We start from the raw sequence: 26,533 nt of genomic DNA on the forward strand, positions 1-26,533 counted from the left end.
GGGCTCGTCCTCGAGCGCGGGGGCCCCGCCGGGGTCGGGGCCGGGGTCGCGGGCGCCCGCGGTCGGCGGGCAGGGTTCGGGGCCCCTCCCGCGCCCGCGGCCGGCGCGGCCATGGCGGTTTCCCGGCTCCCCCGCCCCGGACGCCGATGGCGATGCGTTCCGGCCCTCCTCCCCCCCCCCCACCCCCGCCCCCCGCGTCTCCCCGCGGTCTCCGGAGCCGGTGAGGCCGGGAGGGCGGGGAGCGGCACAGGGCAGGCGGGCGGGCGGCGGCTGCGTGGTGCCGGCGGCGGCGGCGGCAGGAGGCGGAGGAGGAGGAGGAGGAGGAGGAGGAGGAGGAGGAGGAGGAGGAGCAGGGCCGGCGGCGGGCGAGCGGGCAGGGGAGGCGGAGGCGGGCGCCGTGTCGCACGCAGCTCCAGGCGGGGCACCGGGGTGGCTGGGGGACGCGGCGGGACGGGGTTTCTCGGGGCCCGGGCCGAGCGAGCGGGCGGACACGTCGCCGGAGCCGCCGGGGAACGCTGGGAGATGCGGGTGAGTGCCGGCACCGCGGGGACGACCGAGGCCGGCGGCGCAGGCCCGGCCCGAGCCGCGGTGTCGCAGTGACGGGGGCCGCGGCGAGCGAGGCCTCGGCCGCCGGGTCGGGGCCGGGCGGAATGGCGGCCGGGGGGCCGGGGGGCGCTCGTGGGTGGAGGACGCCGGCGGGCGGAGGGGAGCGAGCGGCTCCGGGCCTGAGTCACCTCAGGCCGGCCTCGGGCCTGGCGGGGCCGCGGCCTCGGCGCTGGCAGGCCCGGCTACGCACTGGGGAAAAAAAAAAAGAGAGAGAAAACAAAAAGCCGCCGGATCCACCGCGCCCGGAGGCGACGGCCTGGCGGCCCCGAGCCGGCGCGGCCCCCCGGGGTGGGGGGGAGGTGGGGGGGGTGCCCGGGCGTCCGCGCCGCGCCTCGTGCGGCGACCCTCAGCTCCGCCCGGGGGTGTGTGTGTGTGGAGGGGGGGGTGGGGGTGGAAGGCGCCTCCGCCCTCGGACGTCTGGTTCCTTCTCCCCGGAGCCCGGGCTCGCGCGCCCCGGAGGAGCCTCGGAGCCGGGCGCTTGGGTTTTCCGGCTCCCGGGGTTCCCCCACCCCACGCCCGCTCGCATTGTTGCCGGGCGCGCTCCTCTTGGGTTAATGGCTGTCCTCTTGAGGAGGAGGCACTGGCCGGGCCAGCCCCGCGGGGGATGCCGAGGGTTGGCGGCCGGACCGGGGGGGACCGAGTTCCCCGGCGCCGGCGGGTGAGTGAAGGCCGGGCCCGGCGCCTGGGCCTCTCGGCTCGGCGCGTCCCCGGCCCGGGCGGGCGGGCGGGCGCGCGCGTGCGCTCTGACCCCGGAGGGAACCGGGCGCCCCGCCAGGCTGCGGGAGTCTGGGGGTGCCCCGGGTCCGCGCATCGCTGACTCCTAGCACGCGTGTGGCCCCCGACAGCCCCGTCACCCCGGAACGAGGACCGTGGAGGAGAGCAGGAGCGCTCGCACGCATTCCTTGAGAGCCCTCCTCCCCCCCCCCCCCATCAAGGGTTTCTCTCCCCCCCCCCCCCCGCCCCACTTCTCTCTAGTGTTGCTTTTATGTTGTAGCCGGGGGTTCGTGGCTGGCGAGGGCGCAGATAACAGAATCACCCTCGACTTGCTCAGATATTTCTTTGCCCCCGTGTAATTGCCCTTCCCGGCATCCAGATAGTCAGAAGTTGGGGGGGTGGGGGTGGGCAAGGGGACCACACTTTCTGGTTTGGGCTTTTCTTTTTTTTTTTTTTTTTCTCTTCTACCTGGACAAGTAGCGGATATCCCAAAGACCTGAGAAGTGGATGGGTTTTCTGTAGCTAAGTGATGATACTTAACACCAGCCAAGTCCTTCGTTTCTAAGAAAAGTAGGCTGTGAGGTTTGTCTTTGTCGGCAAGGTTTGGGGGACGCTGGGTTGTTTTGTTTTGTTTTTTTTACTTTGAAAGTTGAGTTTGTTGCTGTTCATAGTTGCATCGGCAACTTTCAAATTCCAGAGCATGCAAACACCAGGCTGGCTGGCTGGCTTTAACTTCTATTATTATGCCCATTTTTGGAGGTTTCAGGAGAGTGCTCATTAAGCTTGAAGGGGATGGCTGAGTTCCTTTTTTTTTTTTTTTTTAAATACTAACCTTTTCTGTTGTTTCATTGGTATCTTTAAAAACCTCTTTGTCCACCCCACCCCCCAACAAAAAATACAAACCAAGTTTAGATATGCTAGGATTTTCCACTAGCCTGCTCAGGCCCATTGGCTTCCCCCACTCCTAATGTGCCACATCCGAATTCTGAGACAAATGTCTGAGCTGGGTCTCTGAAGTGCCCTTAGATATGCATAAACTCCTTTGCCCTTCATGCACTATTGCAGTCCCAAAGTAACAACTTGATTAGGTTATCTTGTGAATTAGTGGTTTTAAAAATAATTTTATTCTCACTACAGGGTTTGACCATACTTGCCCTAATGTTGGCCCTGTAGAGAAAACTGTCACTGTCCTTTAACAATGCAAGCTTTATTATTACCCTGTGGGATGCTTCTTGAGGTCCCTCCTCTTCTTCACCTCCTCTCCCCAGTATCTGGTTACAGTACCCCAGCAGAAGATTGCTCACAGAACAAGTGAGACACTTTTAACAAATCTAGTTTTAAAGTGCAGATTAAAAAAAGTTTTTGTGTTCATTTTGTTAATTTGAAATAAAACTGATTTTCTCCATGGCTGAAATACCACTTTGAACTGAAGCAGTTTGGTGGTGGAGTCTCTCCCTGGTTAGCAAGAAACAACCTTCTAGCATAAAACATTAAAATGAACGGACTTTAAATTTTTTAATCCAATTGTTACTTGTTGTTCTCCAAATTTAAAAAAAAATTAAGAACCAGAAACTTTATGAGCTTGTCATAGATAGGTCCCAAAGCACAGCCTTTCTAGAGTCAGTCTGGGAGACTTGTGGCTTCCTTTTGAACTTATCTTTAGATATGTCTCAAGAAAAAGGTCCTCATTTTTTAAGAGCAATTCATAGTCTACTTTTGAAAAATTACCTGGTAAGCCAAGTGCCTGTAATACTAGCTCCTCAGGTGGCAGAGATCTGAGCGTCACAGTTCAGAGCGGGGAGGGGGAACACAGAAAAATCCCCAGGAAACTCTTATTGCTAATTAACCACTCAAAAACCAGAAATGACACAGTGGCTCAAAGTGACTGAGCAGTAGCCTTGAGCAAAAGAGCTCAGGGACAGCACCCAGGCCCTGAGTTCAAGCCCAATGACTGAAAAAAAATTACCTGGTAAGTTTATTTGTAGCCCCCCCCCCCCAAAAAAAAAAAAATCTCAAGAAATGAGTGTTGAATAATGAATCATTTGGGTGAAATCCTTGTACACTTCAGTGTACATTTACTAGTACACACAATAAGAACAATTACATTTTATGGCTGAAATTTTTTATTTATAGAAATCTTCTAGCTTCTAAAAGAAGTTGTAATTTATTTTTGCTTAGATGTAGGATATTTTGCTTGAGATTTCCCCCCCTGTGGTCCTGTGCATTGAACTTGCTATGCAGTTGCTCTGCCACTGAGCTGTACCCTCAGCCTGAGATGTTCTTGTTGTTGCTGGGGTCTGGAGGTTGTTGTCTTGTGTTTTGATTTTTGAGGTAGGATTACTCTGTAGCACAAGCCATCCTCTAACTCTAGATCCTCTTGCCTAAGCCTCCTGAGAACTAGTGCTGTGCACTGTCACACCCAGCTCTAAGATGGTTAATTGCTATTTTAAGATTTCTTTAGACCTTAGAGCTTGAAGGTTTTACAGGAGTATCCTAACTTTACAACATAAACAATGAGGCGTTGGAAAAACTACCTTCTAGAACATCATGTGTTCGTGTTTGGAAAGTAGAGTTATGAAGTGCAAGTTGGATAATCATTTTTATTTTTCTTTGCGAAACTTGGACCAAGTAAGCACTTCCATGGCTTCCTTGCTGCTTCAACATGATTACAGCTGTGTAGTCCCAATTTTTTATCTCTTCCTTTTCCATTCCTACCACCCGACAGCTCAGGCATTGCCATCTCTTGACAAGCTGGCCCCGCCACCCAGGTTAGGAGCCCTCCCTGGATTCCGGTGATGTTCTGCCCCAGGTACCACCTGAATGCCCAACCTTCTGATGGTCAGTGGTGGTTTCTTTCCCTAGACTGACCTTTAGGTTAGGGACAGTTGTCATCTATCTGACCCCACTGCCTAGCACACTGCTCATGACAGCATTCATGCCTCTTGAAATCTTTACAAACCCCTATGAAATACAGATAGTATGTTTTAACCCTCTTTATTTAAAAGGTAAGTTTCACCTTTTGCATGGTTATGGTCAAGGCTAGAAAGGCTTTTGAGCCCACATTAGAATAAGATAGTAATCCCAGTGCTTGAGCTTTTAGCCAAGTGTTCTGCCTAAGTGTTCAATTGATTACTGAAAAGGTGAGAGAAATCTAGGAGAGAATAAAAGAAGTGTTTTAAGGATTAATGTCTGATAAACTCAGCAGAACTATTATTGACTCCTAGAAGGAGCATATTCTTCCCAGTCTTTGGTAAACACTGGAGGAGAATAATTGGGCACTGATGGCATAGACGTGAACAGCTCTGGAACTTTGGGGCTATTGTTAAATTGGGTGTGATGTTATGACTCATTGGCCTTGCAAAAATTTGTACACGCATTTAAGACTACTCAAATCTTAACAAGCTGTGATTTTTAAAAGGCCTGTGTCAGAAAATAGGAAACACGGTGTGAAATGGGTGCAACCATTTAAAACACAAAGTATACGCACTAGTGAAAGGTACAAAATTGTTATAATTTTAAGGTGGCAAGCATGTGTGATAGGTTTTGTTTTTGTTTGTTTGTTTGTTCTTAGCAATTGTGGGGCTTGATCTCAGGGCCTGGGAACTGTCCCTGAGCTCTTTTGCCCAAGGCTGGTACTCTTCTACTTTGAGCCACTGTACCATTTCCTGTTTTTGAGTGGTTAATTGGAAATAGGAGTCTCACGGGGACTTTTCTGCCCGGGCTGGCTTCCAACTGCAATCCTTAGATCTCAGCCTTCTGAGTAGCTAGGATTACAGGTGTGAACCACTATCACCCGACTGTGTGACTGTTGTTTAGTACTTCTCAGAAAAATACTAAGAACCAAAAGAATAAGATGGAGAAAACCTAAGAATACCAACAGGAGAAGCTGTAAAGGAGAAGATTCATTTGATTACTGTACATAATAATAAAAGAGATATATTCCTTGCATATGAGGGGAAATGAACAAACCCTTAATTTATACAAGGATCAGGAAACATGAAACGTTTTCAGCTTTGCTAATAATATTCCCCATAGTGCAAATCTGTGAGGTTTTTTTTTAAGAAAAATTAACATAGATTAAAAAACTACTTCAGTTGAGAATATGGAGAACTGAGCCCACTTATTGCTAGAAAGACTGATTTAATAGGATTTGAAGAACTAAGTATGCAACAAAAACTCATGAGATATGTATGTCTTTTGAAATAGCTAATCTTCTAGGAATTCAGACAACAATATAAAAAAGTGATTAATGGATTAATTGCCCTGGTTATGTTGTTTAATGCCCTCTTATTGTGCATTTGTTTCCATTTTGGGATTATTGAATGTTTATTGTAACAATGATTGGGAAAAACTTTGCAGTTCTATAATGGTGTATTTGAGTACGAAATACAGACCAGAAACACTATAAAACAACATAAACATATAATGCATATAATTTGGGGGGGAGTGAGTGTATGCATTTTTACATAATGTTAATAGTTTTCCAGAGCACTTATTTTTATATTTTGGCTTTTCTTTTAGATTCCGCCCCCCCCCCCCCCCCCACACACACCCAATGCTGGGGAATTAAAACCTGGGCCTCTGCTTGTTGGGCAGGTACCTACCACTGTACTATACCCATCCCAGGGATTTGATTTACAAAACTTCTAAGAGAACAGAAGCAGGGGACTGCCTGCCTGCACAATGCTGAAGTGACTGGTACTTCCTTTACCTGTAGCTCCTTTGCTGGCTTGTGGGTGCACAGGATTAACCCGATTCGTGCCCTTGTTTCCAGTAGTCAGGTTCTGCCTTTGTCTGCTCTCCCCATTTATACGCCAGTATTTGTAGCCTGTGGACATGGCAGGTTCCCTTCACCAAATTGTCTTACAATTTTATGGAATTCTTTTGGTTTTTACACTTGGTGTTTACTTAAACACTAGAATAAGCACTGACGAATTGCCGTGAGAAGTCTCCTTTTTTTTATTAATAACAGTGAACATCCTATTCTGTCTTGTTTAGTTCCTACCTTCTTGTGATAATTTAGATAGGTGCAATTCTGATTGAATATTTGAACTTAAAATGCCATTATATTTAAGTTTAAATGTGCTAAAAATTAGAAAAATTGAAAGATTATTTGTGGCTTATTTTAAGAAAGATACTCTAAATGAAGAAATAGCTGCCTAGAAATGGGTCACTAAATGACTTTACTAAGAAATTACTTCTAAGTAAAATACTTGCTTATGTCTGATAGCCATCTGAAAGTTAGAATGAGGGGCGAGGGGAAGCATGGCAGCTCAGACCTCCCTTACTGAACAAGGAAAAGGAGGCCAGCTCTGGGCAGAATGGAAGGGAAAGTATGGAACCACACACTAGGCTAATCTTTCCTTAGAAATCTCCTGAGTGGACAGAGAGGCAGGCCCTTTCTCCCCTCCCAGACCTCTCCTCCAGTTTGTCCCATCATCTTCTAGAACTTGGAGGCTTATGTTTGGGGGAGGGCGAAGAAGGAAAAAAAAAATAAGTGTAGTTATTTCTGACTTAAAATTTTGAGCTGGCCAGGTGGCACACAGCTGCAATCTCAGCTACTTGGGAGGCAAGAGGTAGAATTGTCATCAGAGGTGACTCAGGCCAAAGCGCAAGCAAGACCTATCTGAAAAACACTAAAAGCAAAAGATCTTAGGCGCTGCTCAGTGTTACAGTGTTTGTCCAACAGGTACAGGTCTTGAGTTCAATCCCCAATACCACCAAAAAATAAAAAAGGAAGAAAGGATCCCATCTTTGAAAGAGTTAGTTACTTGTTGATTTCTTTCACATGTAATAATAGCACTTAGTGCTCAACATAGAGTACATGCCAAAGACCTGCTGAACACGTTTTGTGACTTAATGGCTGCTTGTTCCTCAGCTTTCTGCTTCTTGCAAATGCCTCATATGTCTGTCTCCACTGCCCTGGTTAAAGTACTTGAACATGAAAGCCCAGCTAAAGGCTTGTATGACATCTGTCCTCTTATAGAGATTCCCTAAATTCAACTCACCTGAAGTAAAGAATTGTTCCTTATCAACAAGGGACCCAAATGTTCAGAAAGGAAGACTTGGGGTTGGTGAAGGCTCACTTGTCTGATTGCACAGTTAATTGTTTTCTTTGTAGGACATCTCATCACTTGGGATATTCTAAGGCTTTTGTTAGTTTTGGTCACTACTATTTTTATAATTACGGATGCTATCACTATTGCTGCATTTTCAGAATGTTTTGTTTAGGCCAAGTTTTCATTGTTTTGCCCCACATATCTTCTATGAACATTCTGAAGAATGCATACAGTCTTTAAAAATCAAAGAATGGAAAATAATGTGCCTTACAGTAGCAGTATGGTATGGAGTAAATCAATAGGTTCCTTTTTTTCTGTCTTCGGTGAGCATGATTGGCCCCTTGAAGCACATAGTGTTCATTTTTAGAACATCGTTTGGGATGTGTCATAGAGGCCAGGATCCTAATGAATTCAGTTGAAGGTTTAGATGTCTAGTAAGGATTTAATTTTTTTCTTCATTAATTTGTATATGTGGGCTTGGGGGTGGTTTGAGTATCAAATCCAGGACCTAGTGCATGGTAGACATAGGAATTTCCCCTCACTTTAGTCCTCCTTATCTGCATCTTGTATTTTCTTTTTTTTTTCCCCTGGTCCAAGCCAGAGACTTGGACTGGGAACCGGTAGCCACTTTAGCCCATTGGCTAGCACTCTACCAAAAGAGGTATGCCTCCAACACCTGTGTCATGTATTCTAAGTGCTGCTACAGGAATTATCTTTACATTTCTCAAAATGTATGGACTGCAATAATTACCACTGAAACAGAACAGCACGTGTGTTTCATTCACATTTTATTGGTAGTATCAAGTACTTGTTAAATTTAGAAAATATTGTTGAAGCATTAACCACCAAGATATTTCAAATTGGGTTTTGTTGTTCTTTGAAAATCTAGATGCTGGGCTGGGAATATGGCCTAGTGGCTCACGGTTTGATTCCCCAGCACCACATATATGGAAAACGGCCAGAAGGGGCGCTGTGGCTCAGGTGGCAGAGTGCTAGCCTTGAGCAGGAAGAAGCCAGGGACCGTGCTCAGGCCCTGAGTCCAAGGCCCAGGACTGGCAAAAAAAAAAAAAAAAAAATCTAGATGCTGAATGGGTAAATCGGGGTAGAATGCTTTCCCAAATATTCAACAAGGACCTGGATTTCATACCCAAGTACCCACTTCCCTTATGCCTGAAACAATGTCTGAAACTTCCAGGTTTTAAAAGTATCTAGGTACTTCCCTTTAAAGTTCTCTTACATTTCTGTTTTGTGAGATTAGTTGTATATCTGTGGCATCTAGAGTGTGAACACTGTGTATATGATGATGTCAGGTCAGATTGCCTTGGGAAAGTAACTACTTCATTTTTCTACAATCTCTTGTCTCTTCTGCAGAGGGGACATAATACCTATTCTCCTACTTTGGGACCAAGTCACCCTTTTTTATGGTAGGCTCTGCTCTATCTTTGCGAGCCCTTCACCACAGTAATCCCTTCTCGTGACGTTTGAGAAAAACCCTGACGGCCTAGTAGTGTGTGCAAGGCTAACATGCTCTCTCTTTATCTACCCTCCCATTCTACTGGCTCTGTTCTGCTACTGGAAAATGCTAGTTCTGGGTTTTTCTCATGATCCTAACTCTTCAAGACAGAATTATGATTTTTAGTAATAACATCAAAATTCCAATAACTTGTGAAAGTTCTGTTAATTTTAAGATTTCATAATACATTATAAATGTTGGAAATTTCTTTTGATAGACAAATTTGCAGAAACATTTGACTAAAGAATTCAAAGATGCCAGGCATTAGTGACCTATGCCAGTAATCCTACCTACTCAGGAGACTGAAATCTGAGGATCATAGTTTGAAGCCAGCCCAGGCAGGAATGTCTGTGAGATTATTATCTCCAATTAGTTGCCAGAAAACCAGAAGTGTCTCTTTGGCTCAAAGTAGTGTCAGAGTGTCAGCCTTGAGCAAAAAAAGCTCAAGGGTAACACCCAGAACCTGAGTTCTAGCTCCACTACCAAGAAAAGAAAAGAAAAAATAATTCAAAGATTTTCAGCAAACCATATATTACACTGAAGTTTCATTTTTAAAGTATGATATGTAAAACAAATGTTTGCTTTTTATGAAAGGTAACATTGTTGTGTGTAACTAGGACAGTAGAGTCCCTTAATAGTTTTAGGAAAAGTGATTGGGGGCGGGGGCAGTCCTGGGGCTTGGGACTCAGGGCCTGAGCACTGTGCCTGGCTTCTTTTTGCTCAAGGCTTGCACTCTACCTCTTGAGCCACAGCACCACTTCCGGCTTTTTCTGTTTATGTGGTGCTGAGGAACCGAACCCAGGGCTTCGTGCATGCTAGGCAAGCACTCTTATCACTAAGCCACATTCCCAACTCCAGGAAAAGTGATTTTAAAGAACACGCCTGTAATCCTAGCTACTCAGGAGGCTGAGATCTGAGGATAGTAGTTTGAAGCCAGCCATGAATCCTGCTAAGGTAGGCACTCTACCACTTGAGCAATGTCTTTGGGGTTTTAACATGTTTACATGCTTCACTGTTTTGTTACTAGTTTTTGTTTGTTGTTTTTGTGAGATACTAGCTCATATTTTATTAAGATATAAACTATATTTTCACCTAGGAATGTACATGATGGTTTTCAGAATAGGTTACCTGGTAAGTAGAAAGCCTCACTTGAGAAGTTAATGAAATAATTTATGTGAAATGAAGAATACTAGTGGTATTTTTCTGATTAGAAAACTGCGGCCCTTCTCTCACCAACCAGTGCAGGGATGGAAGCCTTAGCTTCTCCACTTGTATGTGGCCTGTGCTTTATGCTAACTGAACACAAGCCTCAGGCATGGCTGAGATGCAGGTGCATGGCTTTCTCTTTTCTCTGCCCCTAAATAAATGATCTGGGGGCCAGAGGCAACTGTACTCCCAACTCCTAAGGTGGCTGAACTGGGAAGAGCCCTGGAGTGTGAGCCAGCCTGGGTACATCTCACAGAAACAAAACAATAACCTCCCCAAAGCCCATCATTTGTATACTGACAGGTAAAAACAAGTGCAGAAGCCCAACACTGGTGGTTCACACCTATAGTCCTAGCTACTCAGGAGGCTGAGATCTGAGGATCACAGTTCAAAGCCAATCTGGGCGGAAAGCCCATGAGACTCTTATCTCCAGTAAACTACTCATAAAAAGCTGGAAATGGCGCTGTGGCTCCAAGTGGTAGAGCACTAACCTGTGTGAAAGAAGCTCAAGGACAGCACTCAGGCCCACAGTTCAAGACCCAGGACTGGCAAAGAGAGAGAAAGAGAGAGAGAGAGAGACGAGTGTAAACTATGAGAGGGAAGTTAATTAGAAAGGCCCATCTAGAGAAGGAACAGTCCAATTAAAAATCTTTAGCAAATGTAAAATACTGGAGATGTACCTGTTCTGAAACCATCTTCTGAAGGGACAATGTTATGGGGTTTACTAGATTTTTCTCCTTTGTAATACATATAGCCAGATTGTTTATGGGAAGCAAGGTTGTTGTTTTTTAAAGCTCCTCAAAAGTACAGTTCCTTATTGCCAATGGTATGTTTTCATCACCTCAAAAGACATACAGCAATAATTGATTCAGAAACTGTTTAACCACAGTTTTCCTTTATTGGTTTTAAGCCCACATTTAATTGTACATTTGTGTGTACATAGATGTGTATGTGTCCATATCCTTACACCCTTTTCCCAAAGTTATAGTTTCTGAAGATACTAGTTAGTAAATACTAGCTGTTCTAGTACCTGGAAAGGAAGTCAAGATGGTTTTTGGCAAATGTAGGGAGACCACGTTGGGAGCAGGTGCAGATCCAAATAGTGGAACTCCGGATTCAGGAGATGACATCAAGTTCATTCTGAGCCTTGAAGCATTGCTCATACTCCAGGAACATCTCACCTGAAAGGCCCTGGGTGCACTGCTCATTTCCTTCCCAGGCGTAGACAAAATAGTAAATTGTCTTCAAATGCAAACTGTAGAAGCTCTGATCAAAAGGAGTGGTGCATATTGTTTTAAGCCAATTTGCAATGAAAGAGGAATGTATTTAAATCTTAGACTAACTAGAAAAAGTTGCTGATTAGCATTTTAAATGACTGGGTAGGATTAAAATATTGATCTTAGTGGAAAGATAAGAAATGGAAATGTGTTTTATTGAAAACTTTGATATCACTTCGTGATGTACTAGCTTTCTAAATCTTACTGAGCAGCTATGATTTTCCAGACATACCACCAACCAACTACAAGACAAACTGGTCACTGTACCCATGGCACATTTGGAGGTTCATTGACTAGAATTGAATTCATTAAATGGTAGTCACAGCATTTGTGCATCCTGTACTGAAGCAGGTCTCCCTAGAGGAGTGAGGTAGAGAGAAAGACTTGCTCTACTACCAAGTGTAGCCTCATTCTTTAAGGCCAGCAGATTGTTGGCACTTGGCAATCAATGACTTTTTCATATTCATGCGGTGGCGATCAGGTACACATCTGGATTATCTGGATTCCCATTCTCCAAGGCCTGACCATGTTCCCCAGACCCTTACTTCCCATTTGGCTTTGAAAGCACAGAGCCAGTTTCTGTTTGTGCATTTGGGTCAGCCCAGATTCTGTCACAAAACTGAATAGCAGCTTATACAGTTTAGCACAGCAGCAGCAGCTCATTTCACCTATCTCCAGTAAGACAGGATGGTTAGCAAACACTTTGGCCTGGCCTTGTATTGAAAGCATGTTATTTGCAAAAGCACATATTTCATGGTAGAATGAAAGATTGACATAAATCAAAGAAAATGGGAAGTTTATCACTCAGCTGTTTAAGCTGGATCCTGAGGCCCACTGGGGAACAAAGACATCCTGCCTTCTACAGACAGGAACAGTTTGGCAGGAATTTGGGGAAACAACTGCCCCAGTGTCTTCATTACTAAAGATACTGTGGACTTTTTAGGCCATGTTAATTTTACTTCTTTTTGACATAATACAGCATTTTTGTTCCCATTACAAATAATGAAGTATAGACACTGACACTGAAGGTCAAAAATCTACCCAGGCTCACACTACTAGAGAGTTGTAGAGCCAGAATATCCACATTTATAAGCCCTTTGAAATAGTCTTTTCCCAGTATAATGTTAGTTAGTGCCCTGTGGAGTTATTTCTGTAGTAAGACATGCATTCTGTAGAACAACCCAGTGTATTCACAGGCATGACTGAAAAAGACACACTGAATAGGTCAGGTTGAGCCTCCTTAACCCAGAAACCTGAAGTCTGAAAGAAAGAAATGCTCTTTAGATGTAAAGTTGAGGGCCAGTCACCAGTAGAAAATTCCACACGTGGGACATGATTTGTGGTGGCGCACCGGTGCCTTTAGCCCTTGTGCATGAAGAGTATGTGGAGCATACACCAGTTTGCTTTTAGATCTGCAGAGCCTCTTCTTCCTGTGCAACTTGTGCATTTGGACTGACATTACCCTCCCCTACTTAGTTTTTAAAAATTGCTTTAAATTAGGGAACAGAATTACAGAAGGAAGCAAACGTTGCCTTCTAGTTGGAGTAGTCCTTGGCTTGTTTTGGAATCTATATTGGTCTCTTTGGTATATTTACTCAGTGCCATCTGGTGGTAATCTGAGTTTGGGTCATCTTGATGAAGTTGCCAAAGGGACTCATTTTAGGGGCAGTGAGAAGCATGAGCACCTAGGCAGAATGTGGCCTGTGCCACATTCACATTCAGAGCTGTGTAAATTCAAGTGTGAAATGTATACAGCAATTTTCCTGCTTTTGTCTGGGGGGTGGTGGTATTGGTACTGGGGGCTTGAATTCAGGGCCTTACACTCTAGCTTGGCTTTTTTGCTTATGGCTGGTGCACTACCACTTGAGCCATGCCTCCAGTTTGTTTTTTATAAGGCATGTGGTTTGTTTTGGAAGTTGATGCATATTAGTTGCCATATCTTCATTTGCAAGTTTATAATAGTTATACATCCTTATTGTAGCTTTTTAAGTTATTGTAAATGGATAATATTTATATTCTAGCTTTAGAGCTTCAAAGGAAAACTCAGATGTCACCTGTACTGCCATGTGTAATGGTGAGTGAGGGTAATAGGCATCACATCTCAGCTGCTGGGACACCAGCTGTGTTGCCATTATATTCAATGGGCCATTTTCCATTTCCACTAGGCTACCATTGGTTTTCTTGCTTTCTACTCTTATTTATCCATCCATCTCCCCACTCTCCTGCTAGTTTTGAATTTGAACCCAGGACCACCTTGCTCTACTACCAAGTGTAGCCTCATTCTTTAAGGCCAGCAGATTGTTGGCACTTGGCAATCAATGATTTTTTTCATATTCAACCTTTGATACTGTTGAACTAGAAGCTGTGTTAGCTTTTCTGTTTCAGACTGTGGCTCTCTCATTTCATGCTCTCTGTCTCATAGAAGCATTCTTTGCCCCTTTTTGGGGAGATGGGACTAAAGGAGCACATTGTCCCCATGTCCTATAATAAAAAATTCAGTCTTTAGCTCTGTTTTATTCTTTACAGTTTTAATGTGTTATCCAAGCTGATGCCCATAATTTTACCATTTGGACTAGTTATTTTATTTCTTTAGGTATGATTTCTTTTCAGCTATTTTTTCTTTTTTAATTGCGTTATTCTCTTTTTTTGAAGTTGCTAACTTTATTTTTTATTGTCAAGATGATGTACAGAGGGGTTACAGTTACACACTTAAGGTAGTGAATACATATACATTGTTTGTCATACTTGTTACCCCCTTCCTCATTTTTCTCCCTCCTTCCCCTCCCCTAACCCCTCAACCCACCCACCTTGCTTTCTTCATTAAAAAAAAAAACACACCTTACCCTTGATGTACATTGTCCATCTAGTCTACAATGCTTATGACCGCTATGATTATTAACCGTAAAACGATTCCATCCAGATCAGGTGTTGTATACATGTACATTTCATTTCTTTCCTTTTGCTTAGTGTAGTTTTATATATATATATATATATATATATATATATATATTTTTTTTTTTTTTTTTTGGCCAGTCCTGGGCCTTGGACTCAGGGCCTGAGCACTGTCCCTGGCTTCTTCCCGCTCAAGGCTAGCACTCTGCCACTTGAGCCACGGCGCCGCTTCTGGCTGTTTTCTGTATATGTGGTGCTGGGGAATCGAACCTAGGGCCTCGTGTATCCGAGGCAGGCACTCTTGCCACTAGGCTATATCCCCAGCCCTAGTTTTATATTTTTTAAATGCCTACTTGGTCATTTTCATCTTGATGTCATTTTTTTTTGCCAGTCCTGGGGCTTGGACTCAGGGCCTGAGCACTGTCCCTGGCTTCTTTTTGCTCAAGGCTAGCACTCTGCCACTTGAGCCACAGCGCCACTTCTGGCCATTTTCTGTGTATGTGGTTCTGGGGAATCGAACCCAGGGCCTCATGTATATGAGGCAGGCACTCTTGCCACTAGGCCATATCCCCAGCCCCATCTTTTTTTTTTTTTTGCCAGTCCTGGGCCTTGGACTCAGGACCTGAGCACTGTCCCTGGCTTCTTCCCGCTCAAGGCTACCACTCTGCCACTTGAGCCACAGCGCCGCTTCTGGCCGTTTTTTGTATATGTGGTGCTGTGGAATCGAACCTAGGGCCTCATGTATCCGAGGCAGGCACTCTTGCCACTAGGCTATATCCCCAGCCCCCCAGCCCCATCTTGATGTCATTTTAAAAGTCACATTCAACCTATCTAAAATTAAGCTCTTCATCTCCCCTCTAGCTTAGGCTTCACAAAATATAGCTGCTTTTCTTCACAATCCCCACTTTTTCCTGTAAGGTTTCTTTTTTTCTCCCAAACTTCCTTTTCCCCCTGGGAGTTGCCAGCATAGGATTTTTTTTTTTTCTTTTTTGCCAATCCTGGGGCTTAAACTCAGGGCCTGAGCACTGCCCCTGGCTTCTTTTTGCTCAAGGCTAACACTCTACCTCTTGAGCCACAGTACCACTTTTGACTTTTTCTATTTATGTGGTGCTGAGGAATCGAACCCAGGGCTTCATGCGTGGTAGGCAAGCCCTCTACCGCTAAGCCACATTCCCAGCCCCTGTTAATGGGATTTTATACTTGTGAGTTCATATTTACAGTTAGTGTTATTGCCAAGTGATTATATAAAGCAAGGAGTGCAGTTGGTTTGGATCAGGAGTGAGGAATATCCAACCCTCAGACTGTGTAAGACTCATTTAATATGAGACAGGACAGGCTTATGTTTTTCATATGCTTCTTGTTGGCTGCCTATGGCCTTCTGCCCATGTTCATTTTTCTTTTGTTATTGGTGGTGGTGGTGGTGGTCATGGGGCTTTAATTCAGGGCCTAGGCATTGTCCCTGAGCTCTTTTCCTCAAGGCTAGCTCTTTACCACTTTGAGCCACAGCTCTACTTCTGGTTTTTTAGTGATTAAAGATAAGAGACATGCAGGGCCTTTTCTGCCAGGGCTATCTTCAAACAGATCTTCAGATCTCAGCCTCATGAGTAGCTAGGATTACAGGTGTGAGCCACTGGCTGGCACCTGCCTTGCCTTTTTTTTTTTTTTTTTTTTTTTTTTTTTGGCCAGTCCTGGGGCTTGGACTCAGGGCCTGAGCACTGTCCCTGGCTTCTTTTTGCTCAAGGCTAGCACTCTGCCACTTGAGCCACAGCGCCACTTCTGGCCATTTTCTGTATATGTGGTGCTGGGGAATCGAACCCAGGGCCTCATGTATATGAGGCAGGCACTCTTGCCACTAGGCCATATCCCCAGCCCCCCCTTTTTTTTTAATCATAAAAGATGAAGTGTTATAAACTGTAACTGCTCTCTACATCACCTTTATAATAAAAAACCTTTTTCTAAGATAGTAAAGTACAGCAAACCTGTCCACCCCATAAGTTAACATATTGACTTTGTATTAAAGAGCTAATGGATGAGTCCTATGACTACTATAATTCTGAAATAAGCTTAAATGATGCTGTCATGGGACACTGAAAACTTTTTTGATTTTTTTTTTGACAGAACAAAAACTACTGTGGTCTCTTGCCAGCATTCATAATTGGAGAAACTGTCAAATTTCAATTCAAAGTTAGTGGAAATAAAGGTGTAATTTTCTTCCTTGTCTGCTTTCACAATGCCCTTGAATTGAATTCTCTTATCTGTATGGTCCTACTACTCACTAAAGTCTTGTGTTCACCTACCACCCCCACCCCCCAGCCTGTGTGCTTCCTCCTTAGTGGGTAGTTATTTTCGTGTCCAGTTTATTCTCCTAGGTTTTCTTTTTGAAAAAGAGAACATACCTGTATATGTTAGTATTCACTCTTCCCTATCATACATAGACGTCTGGTGCTTTGTTCTCTTGTTTGTGTCTGGAGAAAGCCCTGTGGTCAGTGCTGGGAGGCCCTCCTCAGTGATTTGCATTCTGCACCAGGCACCATTGTGGAAACTTGTCAGAGTTCATTCTTGTCCCTGTCAGTGGATTTTTGAGTCAATTCCCAATCTTCTGTAATGACTAAGCTTGAGTTTACAGCTTCTTGTGGTTTGGGCCTGTTTATTTGGGGATAGATTCCTAGAAGTGAATTACTGGGTCAAAGGTAAAATATCTGGCATGTTATTTTTAAAAATCCAAATTCCTATTTGGATCATTGAGTATTTTCAGCAGCAATAGCTAAGTTGTTTTAAATTATTAATCTGTTCTCTTTCAAGTTCTGTAACTGGTAATTGAGAGTACATTGTTGGAGGGTTGAAAGCACAAATGTGAATCTACTTTCATTATCTTCAATTTTTTTTTTAAAGACAGGGTCTCACTATATAGTCCAGGGTGGTCTCAAACTCATGATTCTCCTATCTCAGCCTCCTAATTTTGGGATTACAGGTATGTGCCACTTGTGCTTAGTCAGCCTTGATTTTTTTTTTTAACATACTTATCCTACTCATTACTATAATTCTTAGTAGGGCTGTCTTTTCCGCCTGGGCTCTCTTTTTCCGTGACTGTTAGTCTAAGTTGTTATTAATCTGAATTCTCTGTGTCCTCATTAGTTTCATTGCCTATGTCTTTTCTCAGGAAAATTCCACAAAACTGTCAGACCCAGTGTTTTTAAAGTCAGGTCAGTTGTATCCATTTCTTTCTCTGAAACCTCCCATAACTCTTACCCACACAGAGTAAAGGCCTGTTCACTGACTACATACCCACCCATCCTACCTCTTACAGTTTCTTACCCAGATTATTCTTTTAGCTTCATGTTATTTTTTTTTTCCTGCCCCTTGCTTTTATACAGTACCCTGCCTGTTCCTTTGAGAGGTGGTAGGAAGCTCTCATTTTAAAGTCTTCATCATTCTGGACAGGAAGGTCTTCTTTCCTCTCTGATGCAGTGCAGTGCCACTTTGTTGTTGTTGATGTTGGTGGTGGTGGTGGTGGTGGTTGTGGGGCCTGGGTACTGTCCCTGAACTCTTTAGCTCAAGGCTAGCACTCTACCACTTGAGCTACAGTGCCACTTCTGGTTTTCTGGTGGTTAATTGGAGATAAGGGTCTCACAGACTTTCCTGCCCAGGCTGGCTTTGAATCTCCATTCTCAGATCTCAGCCTCCTGAATAGCTAGGATTACAATGTGAGCCACTGGTGCCCAGTGCAAGTGCTCTTTTGAAAAAGCCCCTTCCACTCCAGAGTCCATGGACAAAACAATTACTAGTATCAAAGAGGATATACCCTTGAACATCATCTAGTTTTTCACTTAATGCTTCTCAGTGAAGGAATCTTAATGCACCTTTTTAATCTTGAGAAATAGGCTGTTTGATTACTTCACAGCTGGAATCGTTAGAAAACTTGTTTCATACTGATTCTGTTGACTTTCATCTTCCTTTGGAATAATCTTTTAAATGAGACAAATACTTAAATATACAGCTTCTCTTCTATTAGACCTATTTTGACTGTTGTCTTTCTATTCATTCCATTCTTGTTCCTAAGATGAGGCAAAAACTAGGAATAGCAGCTGGGTTGTAATAATTTGTGCAGGTTTTGAGTCAGTGGTTGTACCATCCACTCTTGCCCTCGGTTGCTGGCATTTGGAAGCTTGGTTTTTTACAAGAAAATGAAGGCTGGGCCTCCCAGAGAGCATTGAGGTAGTGAGGGGACCCAATCACTTCATGGCGGCTCTCATTCCCTGCTCAGCCTGTCCTCCCAAGTCATGAAGCAGCAGACCTGCAGCTTATACATCTTCCAAAATTCGTGTGCCTTCATCACATTTCATAAACCCTGTAATGCCCAGAGTCCTTCTGAAGACAATCTCATTTCCTAAATGTATTTGTTTTGATTATTTATAGGGTCAGGGGACCTCCAAAGCTTTCTGTCTTACACGATATGTTTTATTAGGAAGAGATTTTTACCTCTTACCTGTAAACCATTTGAACCTTCCTAGGTAGAGAAATCTGCCTGAGATTATTGATGGTTTTGATAACCTGGTTATGAGCTGGAGGATATATAGATTGTAGAGTGGCCTGTTCCTGAAAGTTGAACACTGACAGATAAGCCAGGCTTCTGTGGGCATCTGTGTTCCATTTCAGTGCTCTAAGCAGATTTTTTTTTTTTTACAGTGGGTTCCTCCAAACCTTGAGTGATACATAAGTAGAATTAAGTGGGCACTCCACCTAGACTGGAAAAATCCAGGACAGTCTCTATTGTGGCCCTTCAAGGAGGGTCCTGACTGGCCAGCAGCCACCTACAGTCAATTGTTATTTATGCTACATCTAATGTATGTATAAGAGTCATGGTCTTTCCTCTCTTTCTCTCTCTCTCTCTCTCTCTCTCTATATATATATATATACATACGCATGTACATACATACATACACACATACATACTCACAATGACCAGACAGCATAAAACATGACGTAAGTGAGAAATTTAAGCCTAAGAGCTAGTATTTGATGGAAAAAATTAACAAAAAACAAGAATTTTGTTGGTTCTAAAGAGAGATTTTCAGCAAATTCAGATGTTCCGTGATGATGGTTGTTCTTATTTTGGAATCTTACAGCTTTTTAGTTTCTTGACTTATTCTTTGGTTCATTCGTGTAAAACGTTTTTAAAGTTGTGTCTTGTACCCTGTTCTCGCAAGAACACCGGAGTAAAAAGGAGGCCCTGTGCCCTGTCCCTTTCTCACCAGGGCGGCAGGGAGTTGCAGTGAGGGAGCAGACATGAGGTCACCACCTTGAGCAAGCACTGAGAAGGAAACGGCCCACCCAGAGAGCAAACCAAACCTCTTCTGGGGCTTGCCCTGAGTCTCATCTGTGCTATAATAGGACTGGAAGATAGCTCAGAGGACAAGGGCAGTAGCCACAGCCAGAGGTCCTCAGAATAGAAAGCCATGTCCAGAGAAGGGGAAGAACCTGTGCTGCTGTCTTGGAGACAAAAGTATTTTGTAAGCAGATGGAGACAGAGAAAAGGATCTGATTGAACCACAGTAGATTTCTCAGAGCTCTCATTTATTTGCTCTTGGGATAGCAGCCTATTCAGAAATAGGATACAAGCAATTTTAGGCGGACCACCTAAGATGGGATGAGGATGCAAATGGATGATGGCCATCGGGGAGTCCACCTTAGATTACTAAAATAGTGTCCAAAGAGTCAGGATGATGGTTGCAGAAAGAAAAAAAAATGATGGTGAGCAAATGGATTTGAAGTGCCTGTGACAGCTAACATCAATATTTGAGTATGAAAGATGGCACCAGAATTCCTCCTGGATTCCTGACAGGTGGAGGCAGTGGTATGCTGCTTGCTAAGCAGACAGAGGATTTTTCATTGGTTGCTGGTAGAAATTAGAAAAGGAATGTCGAAATGGGTATGAGAAAGTTCCTCAAAGACAGGAGTAACTGCTCTGGTTAGTTGGAATTTATTCAATGTAAGTGATAATTTCCTGGCAGAAGAAAATTAAATGAGAGAGGGAAGGGTAGGTTTAAAAGTTGCTGTCAGGTGGCAGCACCAGATCAGGCATGCTGATTCTTAATAAATGGAGTGTCACTATGGGAAAGATTTAAATTGCCTAGAAAACATTTGCAGAGTGATTGCCTAGTTGTTTGTTTCTTTATACGTGCAACAATGTTTGTGTTCAGATATTTCTATATTTAACATATGAACCTACCTGTTTTAAATACAATACTTCCAGGACCAGGAATGACAATGTGATTTCATAAAATATTGAGGCTATAACTCATTATAAATGTAGAGATGGTTGAGGTTCCAGGAATTCAAAAAATCCATAAACCTGCCCTATTCCTTAAAGGTACTTGGGATTTCAAGGAGTTCTGGTGTGCAGTCAAGGAGTTATTGGGCTATCTATGGGTTTAGACTTGGATTTGCAGAGTTTATTAATGTATGCTTGAAGTTATTTCATATTCCGTTTACTTCACAGTGATACATAGTTGGAGATATTGATATTGTACTGAGGATTTAACTCAGTCCTTTGGGCTTGCTAAACAGCTATTCGTACCACTTGAGCCATTTATTTCTCCAGCCCTTTTTTGTATTGCTTGATGTGTGTATGTGCTTATGCACACACATGTGCATACCTGCACAGTCCTGGGGTTTGAAATCAGGGCCAGGGTGCTGTCTCTGAGCTTTTTTGCTCAAGGCTAGCACTCTCACCTGAGTCACATCTCCACTTCCTGGTTTTTTGGTAGTTAATTAGAGATATGAGTCTCGAAGACTTTTCTGCCTGGCCTGGCTTTAAACGCAGTCCTCAGATCTCAGCCTCCTGAATAGCTAGGATTACAGGTGTAAGCCACTGGTACTCAACTATATTGACTACTTTTAAGGTAGGGTCTTGCTTTATGCCCTGGCCTGCCTAGGTTCTGATCCTCTTATTGTACTTCTGTAGCTGGATAACAGGTGCGCACTACCACCCATCTGTTGGTTGAGATAGAGTATCCCAAACATGCCTGAGGAACATGAAGCCCCTAAAATAATTCATTGATTCTTTATACTAAAAAATACTTAAAACCTCAACATTTTGTTGTGATATACATAGATAACCCTTAAAGTAAGTCTGGAATGTTGCACATTGAGAAGTACTAACTTCATAGAATATGAAGCTCATAGGGGTCTTATACTTATGGATCCAGTATCTAAAGCTTCATACATGGTGTTTTGTAGTAGCTTCTTTTTTTTTTTTTTAGTAGCTTCATACACAGGAAAAATTAGCTGTCACCATTTGTTAAACATGTACTATGCCTTAAATGTTTTATATTATCTTACCTAAACTTTACAGCTGTCATTTGAGGAAAGTAATTGTCCCCATTATCCTCTGCACCTTTTTCCTTTTGGAGATTGTCTACCTAATAGTTACATTGACTGGGTGATTTTATTTTGCGATAACTTCACAAGGTAAAAACGGACAACAGAGTTTGTTGGGCTTAGCAAAGTTTTTCTTAGCTTTTGTTGTGAATGCTAATGGTCGAACATCTTGGGTGAAATGATCTAAGTAAATACAGTTGTATATAGATTGTAAAGTAAATGTGTTTCCATATTGAAAGATAGTACCTGTGAATGTTCAGAGATTATTCCTGACAGTGTATGTCACCCTATTATTTACTTACCCAGGGGTTTTAGAAAGAATTCATCAATTCTCTTTTTTTATTTCCTCTTTAGGTTTTCCTGCAATGAAATTTTCACTCTTTACACTTAAAGGACATCCTTTCTGAACTGTGTGAATAAATTTGGAATGATACTATATATTTTCAACTAATGGAGAATTAGCTGTGTCTTGAACAAGGATTGCTGCACTGGACAACTTCAGAACATTATTCACAATGTCATCAAACAGGAGTCAGAATCCCCATGGACTGAAGCAGATTGGCCTCGACCAGATTTGGGACGACCTCAGAGCTGGAATCCAGCAAGTATATACCAGGCAAAGCATGGCCAAGTCTAGATACATGGAACTTTACACGTATCCTTCTGCTTAAGCTGTGATTAGTTTGTTTAGAATTCTGATTATCTTGTAACATAAAACTTTTGATTTATTAGTACTTTTAATCATGCTTTTTCTCCCCACTTGATCCTGTGATAGAATCAATAAGTTTGCATTGTGTTATTTTAGCAAAAGTAAAAATGACTAGTAAGTAGAGTGAGCACTAATTACATTTAAACAGCTGCCTCTTTATATTCAAGGCAGGACTGGACAGTAGAATGAGCACTACTAACTACATTTAAACATCTGCCTCTCTATATCCATGGGTTCCGCATTCATATATTCAACAACCACAAAGTGATGGTACTTGGTAAAAAATCTTCACTGAGCACACATAGACTTTTTGTTACTTCCTAAGCAATATAGTATAACAACTTTAACATAGCATTTATATTAGGCATTTTAAATAATCTAGAGATATGTGTATGTTGCATGAAAATATTAAGCCTTTTTTATGATGAATTGGAGAATCAGTAGATTTTTGTATTAAGGTGAACCAATTCCCCTTGGACACTGAGGACTAATTTAAAGATTCAGTTCCTTAGTGTGAGCTATATTTTAAGTGCTCTGGAGTCAGATAATAGGACATTTCTGTCAGTGTAGAAGTTCTGTAGGTTAAAGTGGAGTAAATGAAGTTTCTGGCTGCATTTATGTTAAATAAAGGAAAGAATTTTAAGTAGTTGTATCAGAAACAATCTGATCCACAAAGCCTAAAATATTTAGTAGGCCCTGAGCTTGAAAATTTTGTTGATCTAGAACGAAAGCTTTATACTCTTAGGGTCCTATTTTACAAATATGGTATTAATACAGAATTTCTCTCCTTATTTGCTCCACCATAGTCTGTTGTGTGTGTTTGAAGCCAGGTGGGTGTAAATGATGTAGTTCCTGCTGTTACATACTCAGAGGCACACTGTTTTAAGTGATAGAGTTTCTTGGTTCCATACAAATATAAAACAGAAACTAATCTGAAGGATCTATTGCTCAAGTGGTAGAACAGCAGCCATCAGTGAAAAAGCTGAGCAAGAGTTTGAGGCGCTGAGTTCAAGCTCCTGTACCAGCACAAAAAAATATTAATAAAATAAAACTGAAATTTAAACTAACTTAGTAGAGAACAGAGTACAGCTAAAATAACTCAGAGAAGAGATTGTTACTAATTCTAGGACTTTTAAAATCTACTGTTTAATGGAGATTTAGTTGAAAGATGAAGTAACAGTGATAATCAAATAAGGTTTCATCGTATTCCTTCATGTCCTCAAATTTATATTTATATTTTTGTATTGAGTATTAATAGATATTTTATTAATAAGGTACTTATAACATTAATTTATATAGATTATAAATTTAAATTTATATTGAATTTATACATGTTCATGTATGTAAATATATTTTGTTATATAGAATGCTTAACTATAATAGCTTTATTAAAAGAAGATTCACAAATGATAAATTTTATCCACTTAAGAAGTGTACAAGCTGGGTACTGGTGGCTCACACATGTAATCAGGAGGCTGAGATCTGAGGATCACAGTTCATAGCCAGCCCAAGCAGGAAAGTCCGTGAGACTTATCTGCAGAGAGTTAATGATCAAAAAAGCCAGATGTGGACCTGTGGCTCAGGTAGTATATAGTACAGTAATTTTCAGTATATTTGCCATTATTGTCTAACTTTAGAATGTTTTATTACCCCCAAAAGACAATTTGCACCAGTTAGCAAGGGATTCCCATACTCCCCACAATCTCTGGCAACTACTAATGTAGAATTTGTCTATTTTGGACATTTCATGTAGACAGGATTATAGAATAGGAAGTTTTCATGTCATTTACTTTCATTTACTATGTTCTTAAGCTTCCTCATTGAAAAATGTATCAAAACTTCATTGTGACTTCATTGTATGGCTATTTTACATTTTGTTTTTATCCATCCCTCAGTAATGGCTCTGAGTTGTTTTCCCTTATTGGCTGTTAAGAATACTGTTCTGTGCCTGTCCATCCTAACTTCTCAGAAGGCTGAGATCTGAGGATCGTGGCTTGAAGCCAGCCCACACAAGAAAGTCCATTAGACTCAACTTCAAATAACCACCAGAAAAAAAGTAAGGCCAGAAGTGGAACTGTAGAGCAGTAGAGGGCTAGCCTTCAGCATGGAAGTTCCCAGATAGCACACAGGCCCAAGGACTGGTACCAAAATAATAATAATAATAATAATAATAATAATAATAATAATACTGTTACAACATGCTTCCCTGGCTGGAAAATTGTTGGATAAATGCCTGAGATTGGAATTACGGAGTGAGTCAGGGACACAGTAAAGATGGAGTCCACTTTGTGAGGATCGTCTTCACACAGAGCTCGGGCCTGCTGGATAAAACTGATTTTTTTTTTTTTTTTTTGGCCAGTCCTGGGCCTTGGACTCAGGGCCTGAGCACTGTCCCTGGCTTCTCCCCGCTCAAGGCTAGCACTCTGCCACTTGAGCCACAGCGCCGCTTCTGGCCGTTTTCTGTATATGTGGTGCTGGGGAATCGAACCTAGGGCCTCGTGTATCCGAGGCAGGCACTCTTGCCACTAGGCTATATCCCCAGCCCCAAAACTGATTTTTTTGTTGCTGTTGTTAGCAAGTAGACTTGCAAGCTTGTGACTCTAGTGGCAAGTCTTGACACTTGTTGGGACCATAGGAAACTTCATTGCTGAGTCTATGAGGAATTTTTGTTTAGAGAATGTCAGGATCTCATTGTGCAGCCCAGGCAGACGGACCACTCCCTAACCTACTACCTCAGCCTCCCGAGTGAAGGGGATTATAGGCACACACCACTGCTCCCAGCCCTGGGAAATTTGCTAATATGTAATTTCTCACTAAACTGGGTTGGTCCTTTTTCTGCTTTTGCTTGTAGATATGTTGTGTTCTTGCAGATACTACTAAGTTCTTTTTCTCTAAGTAACTGTTTTGTGTCTATTCATACATACAACTTCAATGTTTTTGTACTGCCGTTCAAATTGAGTGTTCTTTTTTCTTTCAATTTTTATCTGAGAAGGCAGCAACTTCATGTATTAACATTGGAGAATCTAACCAAATCAAAAATAATTTTAATTCTCGGGGCTGGGAATATGGCCTAATGGTAAAGTGCTCGCCTCATAGACATGAAGCCCTGGGTTCGATTCCTCAGCACCACATATATAGAAAAGGCTGGAAGTGGTGCTGTGGCTCAAGAGGTAGAGTGCTTGCCTTGAGCAAAAAGAAGCCAGGGACAGTGCTCAGGCCTTGAGTCCAAACCCCAGGACTGGCAACAAAAACAAAACAAATAAACAAGGCATTATCTCATTCCTGTCATAGGATTTTAAAAAATAATAATAATTTTAATTCTTGAGTATTTCTAAAATAATAGCTATCCTTTGAGTCTTGTATGTCAGGCACTGTGCTAGAAACCCTGCACTCCTCACATTATTAGCCTGAGGGTTGGTGGAGTAACTTCCTCTATTGATGTTGGAGAATCTCCAGTAATTGGCCTTGTCCCGCCTCCTTATTTTCTAAAGAAACAACATACTTCTGCTTGCAAAGCAAATGTTCCTAGAGCATTTAGGGACCTCTCATATTTGGAAGAGGGCTTATTAAACATTTTTCTTGATTTTTTTCAATTCAGAATGGTAAGAGAGAAAGGAGTAAAGGAAGGGGAGAAAGTAGCCCAAAGCATCTATTAAGCAAAAATCGGACTTCCATTAACTTTGCTCCCAACCTCTCCTCAAAACTTTCTTCTCCTTGCACCTGTCTTGTCTTGTCCTGTCCATTGAGCACTTCCTACCAGCATTCATCTCTGGTTTTCTATCATATCTTATGCACATGCTGTTACAATACAATATAGTAGATGTCTGTTCTGTGTAGGAAGGTGAATAATAGTATGTTCCCTTTGTGAATTTGAAATAAGTATGGAAATCTCTCTCTCTCTTTGTTTTTGCTTTTCTTTGCAGTCATGGGGCTTGAACTCAGGGCCTGGGTGCTGTCCCTGAGTTCTTTTGCTCAAGTCTAGCACTCTACCACTTGAGCCACAGCTACACTTTTGGTTTTTTGGTGTTTAATTGGAGATAGAGTCTTGGATTCTCCTGCCTCAAATGGCTTTGAACCATGATCAGATCTCAATCTTTGAGTAGCTAGGATGACAGGCGTGAGCCACCAGTGCCTGGCTGAAATCTCTTATTCATTTTGTTGACACCATTCTATTTCA

The 26,533-nt window shown here is 42.6% G+C and overlaps 1 protein-coding gene across 4 annotated transcripts in view; it reads left to right on the forward strand.

Annotated features, from left to right (window-relative positions):
• The first annotated feature begins 201 nt into the window (after positions 1-201).
• Cul1 (cullin 1) overlaps positions 202-26,533 on the forward strand; it is a 66,811-nt gene continuing 40,479 nt past the window's right edge. Inside the window, exons 1-2 of one of the 4 annotated variants that reach the window (XM_048340411.1) lie at positions 202-220; positions 22,002-22,302. In XM_048340411.1, the coding sequence (XP_048196368.1) occupies positions 22,163-22,302 (140 nt within the window). In that variant the 5' untranslated portion in view covers positions 202-220; positions 22,002-22,162. Of the gene's footprint in view, positions 221-397; positions 529-17,217; positions 17,239-21,375; positions 21,394-22,001; positions 22,303-26,533 lie in introns of those variants that run through there. The other 3 variants (XM_048340410.1, XM_048340412.1, XM_048340413.1) reach the window with 3 other exon arrangements.

The sequence above is a fragment of the Perognathus longimembris genome, chromosome 2 (genome assembly GCF_023159225.1).
Source record: "Perognathus longimembris pacificus isolate PPM17 chromosome 2, ASM2315922v1, whole genome shotgun sequence".
NCBI lineage: Eukaryota > Metazoa > Chordata > Mammalia > Rodentia > Heteromyidae > Perognathus > Perognathus longimembris.